Source organism: Hibiscus syriacus, unplaced genomic scaffold (genome assembly GCF_006381635.1).
Source record: "Hibiscus syriacus cultivar Baekdansim isolate YM2019G1 unplaced genomic scaffold, ASM638163v2 tig00110931_pilon, whole genome shotgun sequence".
Lineage (NCBI taxonomy): Eukaryota > Viridiplantae > Streptophyta > Magnoliopsida > Malvales > Malvaceae > Hibiscus > Hibiscus syriacus.
In genome coordinates, this window is record NW_024062918.1 from 1,198,773 (window position 1) to 1,208,419 (window position 9,647).

Genomic DNA, 9,647 nt, shown 5'->3' on the forward strand with positions numbered 1-9,647 from the left:
TTTTAAATGTGGGTAACCAAAATGAAATCAAAATATAACGTTAGGTATGGTTTTGAAAAAAATATCATGTCAGTACCGTTACCGTCATGTCAGTATTGTGAACTTCCATATTAGTATCGTGGACTGCCACATCAATATTGTAACAGTTAACAACGAAAATTATTGATCAAAGGACCAAATTAATTTTTTTAAAGTTTGAAAGTCATATTATATATAAATAATTTGAAGGTCACATTAATTTGTTTGGAAAAGTTAAATACTATTAAAGCTATATAATTTTAATATATACCCTATTACTGTGATGTAGTAAGCCACGTGAAAATGTTCCGCTCAATTATTTGAACAATGAACAGGTGGCCGACAATTGCTAGCCTCGAAGTGATAAGCTGATCAAAAGATAAGGTTGATCTGCAGAAGGGTCCATTTGGATTAAAAATCTTTCATCGCCATTGATTTGAAGACTTGCTATAAAAAAAGCAGCATCCCCTTGCCACATTCCACTGCAAAATATCTCTTTACATGCACATATAGATATACTAGTAAGTAGTAAATAGTAATCAACCCTTTGCACCTTCAAGTTTATCCAAATGGAAGCCACTCCTAGAGCTGAAAACATTAATAGCCTTGCCGAAGAAATGAAGGCTTTCTTGGAAAGCAAGGAAGGAGTTAAAGGGCTGGTGGATTCCGGGATTACCAAGATTCCCAGTTTCTTCATCCGTCCTGCAGATTCCATGGATGCCACCTTAGCCGCGCCGCACCTTCAGATTCCGGAAATAGACCTCAAAGGCTTCGAGGGCGAGCGCAGAAGGGAAATCGTGGATGCCATACGTGATGCAGCTCAAACTTGGGGCTTCTTCCGAATGGTAAATCACTGCGTTCCGATTCCCACGATGGAGAATATGATAGACGCCATTCGTCAGTTCCATGAACAACCTCAAGACGTGAAGAAAGCTTGGTATTCACGTAACGAAAGCGGACAGAGGCTCACCGACTGTAATACCAACATAAAGGCGGCAGCATGGAGAGATACTCTGGCACTTGAATTCCCAGATGGAGAAATAAACGAACAAGCTATACCTCAAGTTTGCAGGTTCAACAATGATTAACCGTATCTAATATTTTATCAGTGAAGAAATTTTACTTTTGATGGCTTTTTTACAGGAAGGCAACGAGTGAGTACATGAAACATATGGTGCAACTGAAGGATACATTATCTGAACTGATATCGGAGGCTTTGGGGCTAAGGAGACACTACTTGGCAAGCATTAAATGCATGAAACGTGCTCTTATTCAATGCCATTATCATCCTCCATGTCCTCAGCCTGAGCTGACCTTAGGCACATCCACCCATACCGATCCATCGTTTTTAACTATACTTTTGGAAAATAATATCGATCGACTCCAAGTTCTTCATCAGGATCAGTGGGTCAATGTGCCTCATCGCCATGGATATCTAATTGCCAATATTGGCGACTTTTTGCAGGTATATGAACAGAAGTTTATTCATCTTAAAAATTGACATCCTATAGGTTTTTTTTTACATAAAAAGGTAAATAAATATAAATGTTTTGTAGATTGTTTCAAATGACAAGTTCAAAAGTGCAACACATAGAGTATTAGCCGGAAGCGTGGGTCCAAGAATCTCTGCTGCATGTTGCTTTGCTCCGATGCCCGCTCTTAAAGATAAACCATATGGAGCAGCCGAGGAACTTGTGACGGCGGATAATCCACCCATTTACAAAAGAACAAGCTTGCACCAATATCTCTCTTGTTACAAGTTGAATGGAAAAGATGCCAGGCTAGTCCTCCCTCATTTTAAGAATTCATGTCATGTGGAGTAATCTTAAATCCCTAAAAGGATCCCGGTGCTACTAGCTACGTGTGCAACCATAAATGACAATTGAACGTATAGGGATGCTATAGTTGAGCAGCTCGACTCACTTAAAATTTAGTTAACGTTTGACTTCAACTCGAACTTGAGTTGAAAACTTAATAAATCGAGTCGAATAAGGTCTAAACTTGATATGTTTCGTGAGTAGCTTGTTAATTAGTTTTTAAGATTGATTATGTATTATTAAGATATTTTTTCAAGAATGGTTGTAATATATCATTTTGATGTATTTGTGTGTTATTACTTTGGTTGTGATATGTTAGTTTGGTAAATTTATGGGTTGTTTGACTTTACACTTTAAATTTTAAAAATATTTTGTACACTATTTCGATTTTTTTTGTTAAATTTGTTAATTAAATATCGATTTTTTTAATGAACATGAATCGAGTAAAGTTTTATCAGACTTTTAGAATATCGAATCGAATTAAACACAAATTAAACAGTTTTTGAATTAAATCAAACATTATTTAACTCGTAATTGACTCACTCAATAAAACAAGCGGTTGAATTGAATTTTACTTCAATATAAATTGCTTAATGTTTTCCCTGCTCTGGAAATTAGGAAATATACTAATCACCACAAAAGCATGTGGTGGCATTACTCAATAAGATTGTACGTATATATTTATATATTAATGAAAAAAACTAAAAGTCCGTCAAAGTGGATTGTGTTTATTTACATCACCAATATCTTGTAAAAGGAACGAGGTTTCTTCAAAGAAATGAACAAAAAATAAACTAAGGCAAAAAGTCCCTCAAACTTTTAAAAAAACCAATATGACCCCTATATTTTTTTGGGATCAATGTAGCCCTCCAACTCGAAAAAAGAATCTAATACGACCTTTTGATCAACGTTTTCCGTCATTGACGAAGATTCTGTTAATTACTGCTGTTATAAAATGGGTAAATCACACCTTTCATCACTCAACTATTTTCTTCTCTTCTATTTTGGTCACTAAATTCTAAAAATTTTTAATACAATGATATTTATCTCTATTTTATTAGATGGTTAAATTTATTAAACTATTTAGAATTAAAATAATATTAAATTGATATAATTTTTAAATATTAACAAATAAATTTATTAAATCATATTTTAAATTAGGACTAACTTGATTAAATATATAAAATATGAAAAATTAAATGTGTTATTTTATAAATTTTAAACTTATCATGTCATCCTTATGATCTAGAATTAAAATAAGATTAAATTGATATAATTTATAAATATTAAAAAATAAATTGCTTAAATCATATTTTAAATTAGGACTAACATGATCTAATTATCTTTCTATGTAGTGATAAGAATAAAATCAATCACATAATTTAATGACCAATCACATAATTTAATCCAGGGAGCACAATAAAGATGACAGTAAATAGGGTGTCAGATAATTCTCCACCTCACTTCAAACGATTTTATGTATGCTTTGATGCTATGAAGAGAGGTTGGAAAGAAGGATGTAGGCCTATAATCGGTCTAGATGGTTGCTTCCTTAAGGGCCCATTCAAAGACATACTTTTATCTGCTGTTGGGAGATATGACAATGATCAGATGTACCCTATCGCATTTGCTGTTGTCGAGGGTGAAAGCAAATATTCTTGGTCTTGGTTTATAAGTATAGTGACAACAGACTTGGGATTGGATGATGAATTTGGCTACACCATCATCAGTGACCAACACAAGGTAATTAAATTTACTTGATGCTATTTGTTAGTTTAATGTTAACAGTCTGAGTTGCTGCTGTTATATCACTTGTTGTTATATTACTTGTTGTTATATCTCAAATTGCCACTATAGTATTAATTGTTAATTGCAATTGGTCTACAAAAAACTTGTTTGTTTATTTCTAATGTAGCATTTTAGATCAATTGAAAAGGATATTTGTCTGAAAACTAAAATTAGTTACAAGCAGTGTTTAGATATTGTTCTATGATAATTGAATAAAATCTTAAATTAAGTAAAATTTTGTTTGATAGGGTATTGAGATTGTTGTAAATGATGTTTTACCACGAGTAGAACATCAAAATTGTGCTCGACATGTGTTTACGAATTAGACTAGAAGGAAGAGAGCAAAAGCATATCAGTTTGCCTTTTGGCCAAATGTGAAGTCTACGACTAAGAGAGAATGGGAGGAGAACAAAGATGCACTGTCAAAGATTGATAGCATACTTGCTACTTAATTGTTTAGAAAAAAAGAGAAAATGTAGACCAAGACCTTTCAAATGATGCATACCAAGTCAAATATAGCGGAAAATAATTTATATGATGCCTTTAATTCGAACATTGTTGATGCAAGGTACAAAAGCATCATTACAATGCTTGAAGAGATTGGAGTCAAGATAATGACAAGAATAGTTGAAAAGAAGAGATTCTTGACTACATGGAAGTACAATTATGGGCCACTAATCAAGAAAAAATTTGACATCATGAAGAAAAACAGCATTAAGTGGAGAATGATTTGGAATGGAGATAATGGATGCGAGGTAAAGAAAAGGAATAAACAGTACATTGTACACTTGAATGAAAGAACATGTACCTATAGAAGGTGGCAACTATGTGGGATTCCGTGTTCGCATGCTTGTTGTGTAATATGGCATACTGGTGGAGACCCATATGAGTTTTTACATTTATATTATCACAAAGACACATATAGTAAAGCAAATAAATATGCTTTGCAACCTATTAATGGGCCTCAAGATTGGAAGAAATCTGGAATTGGCCCTGTTGATAAAGATATGCTTGGAAGGCCTAAAAAATCGAAGGAAACAAAAAGATAAACCAAAAAAAGTCAAGTATAGACATATTAGTAGTATTGGTCTTATTATGACTTATAAAAATTGTGGTGGACAAAGTCATAATAAAAGATCATGTACTCAGCCTAAAACTGCAAACCAAATATTTAGAGTTAATGTGTTAGTTTGGTGTAAAACTTAAAGTTTTGTTAGATTTCTAAAGTAGACTTTTTTTTGTTGCAAGAGAGCAATATGGATGAGAATTCTTCAACAAGATTAGCAAGTACGATCGTATCAAACCCAACACACGTATCAAGGAAAGGAAAGGAAAGGAGAAGCAAAAGGCTCGTATTACTTCTAATAGATCAATGAGGAAAAAAGATACAAAGGGATAGACATTTACACAAATTTGAGGACTGGAGAACATACATTCTATGTAAGAACATATTAAATAAGTAACAATATTTCCTTCGACAAATTAAATAATGTTTTAATTTTCTGATCTGTTATTAGTATGATACAACTGCACCAAAGAAGAGGAGATGAACTGAGGACCTTATGGGCACTCAAAAATCAATAGCACCAAAGAAGAATAAATGAATTGTCTGATCGAGTGGGTCTTTTGTTGTGTTGCTTTTTGTTATGGTATATGTTTGGGTTGTGTTTTTTTGTGTATGGCAAATATCTGCCTAACTTGATATGAGATGCCTGTTAGCACAAATATTTGCATGTGAACTATTAAACAGACAAGAGCCAGCCCCTTAAGATGATCAAATTACTTTTCCAGCTTGTTCGATTAGGCCAATCTAATTTTGTTGGTTTCTTCAGTTTAAGCAGTGGTCAAATAATCGAATACCTGTGATGTTTCGACAAGCATGTCAAATAAAGCAAAGGCTGATGTCAAACTTAAGTATTAAATAATGAAAACTTCAAATCTGTAAGTAGAAAAATTCATTTTGGGTATTCCTCTACGAGCATGTGGTGATGCATATTAGTGTTCATTGTGCCCTAAGAACATTTTGGAAATAGGAAAATGATATATATATATATATATATGAAGAAAATAAAATTTTTGAATTAACTCGCCAAGAGAATAGAAAACACTAAACTTAGTTATTTATTCTGTATAAGTGTAACAACCCCAACCCGTATCCGTCCCGGATCAGAATCTGAGGTGTCACATTGACTTTTTCAAATCGTTTGCTTTTACAAAATAACTAAAAATTCCATTTGACATTTACAATAAAACCGAATAATTTCTATTATATAAAACATATGGTTTTACAAAACCTATCAGAGCCTACTTGATCCAAATCTTTAATTACATGCCAACTACTTTCAATAAAACAAAATACATATGATTCAAATCTTTTCTGATCTGATCATTAGAAAGGAGAAGCTGACATGGCTTGCATATCTTCGATTCCTTTTTATATTCTCAGAACCTATGTGTGAAACACTCACACGCTAAGTCATTGACTTAGTGAGGCATAATAATGCATATAATGTAAACTCTAACTTATAACAATGCATGAACAAATAATACTATCATATCATACAAAAGTATGCATTCTTTCATATAACAAATACCCATATGCACATATATCATCATCTACATTCTTAGCATTATCATTAATCCTTTTTATCATATGATCTTGTACTTATCATTTCTGTATATCATATAACACATATATCATTTCATAAAGAAACACACATAGCATCATACCAAGTTTATTTATTTATTCTCTTTATTAGCTCATGTATACTTCTGAGAACTAAAGATATGTGAGTACATAGAGGTTGTGCACATATACTGTCACCACAGCTCGTATAATGTCCCACTAGGTGTAATACCCCAAAAATTTAGACAATGACCAAAATGAAAATTTTGAAAGTTTGATGGTCAAAGTAGAAAATTGGGAAAAATTTTAGGGAATTAAGTGATAATTTCCTAAAAAGAATTTTATTCCATAAATAGATGATTTACTCTTGAGAGTGGAGTTTTATAGAAATCATATTTTTGGATTTGGAATTTTAGTAAAGAAAAACTAGAAAGGGTTAAAGCCGATAAGGAATCGAAAATTCGGATCGAATTGGAATGTTACAAAAATTTGAAGGATGTTATAAAATATTTGGAAATATTATTTTAATATTTTAGATCAGAGAAATTTGGTTTGGAATTGTGCAATTTTTCAGATTTAATAGAAATAGTGGAATTTAGTGACTAAAACGCAATTTTTTGAAATTCAAGAGGAAATTCAGAAATGAAAGTCAAATTAATTCATGTTTGACTTTGTAAATTGATAATGATCAGATGGCTTGGTTTATGGTGAATATGGAAATTCATTAATGACAAAAATAGAAATTCCTATTGGATTGAATAAAAAAATGCCATCATAATATATATTGTCATGTGATAGATTTATTTATCATTAAATATCAATCATGGAAGAGCATTTCCAGCTTTTTCTTCCTCAAAGGGCCGACAATTTCAAGCAAGAAAGGTAGACATTTTCAGTTTCAATTTTGAAGCTATTTCTTGAGAATTAGACTCAGTGTAGTTAGGAAAAATACTCTACTTTCAATTCTCTACATTTTCACATGAATATTACTAGGGTTCTTGTTCAAGTTCATCTTGAGTTGATGAAGGGGATGTTGATTATTGTGTTTTATGGGTTTTGAAGATTTAAGTGATTTTTAAGAATTGGTTGTAAGAAATGATGAAAAACCTAAGAATGAAGTTAAAGAAAATATTTTGGTTTTTTAAATCTGGCAGTAGGTTTGAAAATTCACCAGAATTTATATAAAAATAATTTGAATCTTATTTTTATATATTGTGTTCATATATCGATCTAGTTTTTTTTTAAAACAAACGAGGATCAATTTCCAGGTGTATACAAAAAGATATGAATTTTTAACCAAGGAAAGGTCAGAAAAATCGGACAGCAGGTTCTGTAAAACAGATTATGTTGGTTAACTTTGAAAATTCAACATAAATTGTACAAAATGAATTAGAAGTAGTTCTTTATATGGATAGATTTGTATTCGAGTCTAGTTTTCAAGGGAATAAACATAATTAAATTACAGTGTGTATATCGATACATAATATTGATTCTTTAAAGGTAGTGTGAGTTGTTTGAATTCTGGAAAATTGATGAGTTGTTGTGTAAGAGTTATATAATTGATGTACTATGCTAGAATTATTGGTATTAAGAATTTAAGTGGTAAAAAGGTGAATGACCATTTTGTGTAAATTGGAAATGTTGGTTCCAATGTTAAAAAGAATTAATGAGTGTTATAGTATTTGATGGTAAATAGTTTCAAGTATGATTATGGAGTTATTTTGGGATGTGTTTATGTTAGTAAAATACTAACATATGTATCGTTATGAAATTGTAAATTATACATATTATGATTGATTTGCGATTGAAGCAAGTCAAGTGGGTTTATTGTGGGCAATAGTGAGACACATATATTGGAAATTATAAAGTGTCAAGGTGAGTGCAATACATGCATGAAATTATACATGTATGCTCTATACATCATCAGGAAGACTTACGATAAGTCAACCTTGTTTATATCAGTATGATATTATGTCATATTTTTATAAATTGACATGACATTGATATGTCACAGTATGAAATTATAATGCATTGATTTTGGAAAATGTGATATTTTACCATGAATGTTAATTTGGGTATGAACTGCCCGTTGTTAAATTATGATAATATACTTTGCCATGGATGGATCAAATAAAATAGATTGTATGCCCAAGTTAGTTATTGAGGGACAGGGTATATTTGGCATGCCATAGAGTCCAGCAACAGGCTGCATATTCGGGAATACACTAAAGGATACCTAGTGTATATGGTGGGCACGACCTTATGTGTCATATTCGGGACTGTACTTAAGGATACCTAGTACAGATTGGTGGACACGACCTTATGTTTCATACTCGGGATAGCACTACGGTGCTTATATTTGACTCGTATACCCACGGTCCTCAGGGTTGTATATTGGGCTATTGTCTATGGTATATGGTTATGGAATAATGGAAAGTGTATTGGTAAAATAAGTTTACGAGATTATGGATAAATGGTAAGTATATTAGTAAAATAAGCTTATGAGCTTATGGGATAAATGGTAAGAAATTTTATATTATTTTGATCATGGTAAAATATTTGACATGTATGTAACATGATCTTATGTCATTTGATTTTGACAATGAAATTCATGCATGAATTGTATTGCATTGTTTATTGTTTTAATCATGGTTTTTAGAACCAGACCGATTAGCGAATCGGTCATGCTATCGGTTCACTGGCTCAACCGGACGACGTCATAATTATTTAAAAAATTAAATAAAAATACCAAAAATATTTAATAAAAAATAATTTTGTATATCACAAGTCATATTCAAAGCAAGTCATAACATATATGAGTTAAAAACCATAAAATCAAGTGAAACAAAATGATTCAAATTAACTACAACATAATATTTAAGGTAAAACATATTAAATAATAAATATAATTATATAACTATAATTAAAAAAAATTTGGGGCTAAAAAATCATAACAAAATGATATTGTTTGGTTTAATTTTTTTTTTAAAACAATCTCACATGACTAAGAAACATAAAAGAACATCTCAAAGATCTAAAGAGTAAAAATATGAGAACAAAACAATCCCACATGGCTAAGAAACATATAAGAGCATCCCAACTAACTTCTATAAATAATAGAGGTAATTTGACATTCAAAATCATGGAGTCTTTTGGTGAGCATAGAGTGAACTATTCTTTCACTTCAATTAAGCTTGAATTTTAGGCTTCAATCAAGCTTCTAATTTTTTTTTAGTTCAAGCCTTTTCGAGTTCAAGTTTCAATATTATATTTTGAGTTCGAGTTGAACTTGATAATTTTTAGTTCGTGAGTTTGAGTCGAGTTGAGCTTACTTTTAAAGTTTGAGTCGAAGTCGAGCTCAGCAATACTCGAGTTCGACTTGGCTCGTTTAACAAACG

At 31.5% G+C, this 9,647-nt stretch overlaps 1 protein-coding gene across 1 annotated transcript; it reads left to right on the forward strand.

Moving 5' to 3' along the window:
- Window positions 1–494: 494 nt before the first annotated feature.
- On the forward strand, window positions 495–2,134 carry LOC120146758 (1-aminocyclopropane-1-carboxylate oxidase homolog 1-like). The gene is made up of 3 exons (XM_039160253.1): window positions 495–1,090; window positions 1,162–1,483; window positions 1,575–2,134. Exons 1-3 carry the CDS (start codon window positions 588–590, stop codon window positions 1,839–1,841), a joined length of 1,092 nt encoding a protein of 363 aa, XP_039016184.1. The 5' UTR covers window positions 495–587; the 3' UTR covers window positions 1,842–2,134.
- The last annotated feature ends 7,513 nt before the right edge of the window (window positions 2,135–9,647 follow it).

What these genes read in the sequence shown, in the direction of transcription:
- LOC120146758 (XM_039160253.1), top strand. Translation starts at nt 588, where the DNA reads ATGGAAGCCACTCCTAGAGCTGAAAACATTAATAGCCTTGCCGAAGAA. An exon ending in GCTATACCTCAAGTTTGCAG is followed by an intron (nt 1,091 to 1,161) that starts GTTCAACAATGA and finishes GCTTTTTTACAG; the next exon opens with GAAGGCAACGAGTGAGTACA. An exon ending in ATATTGGCGACTTTTTGCAG is followed by an intron (nt 1,484 to 1,574) that starts GTATATGAACAG and finishes AATGTTTTGTAG; the next exon opens with ATTGTTTCAAATGACAAGTT.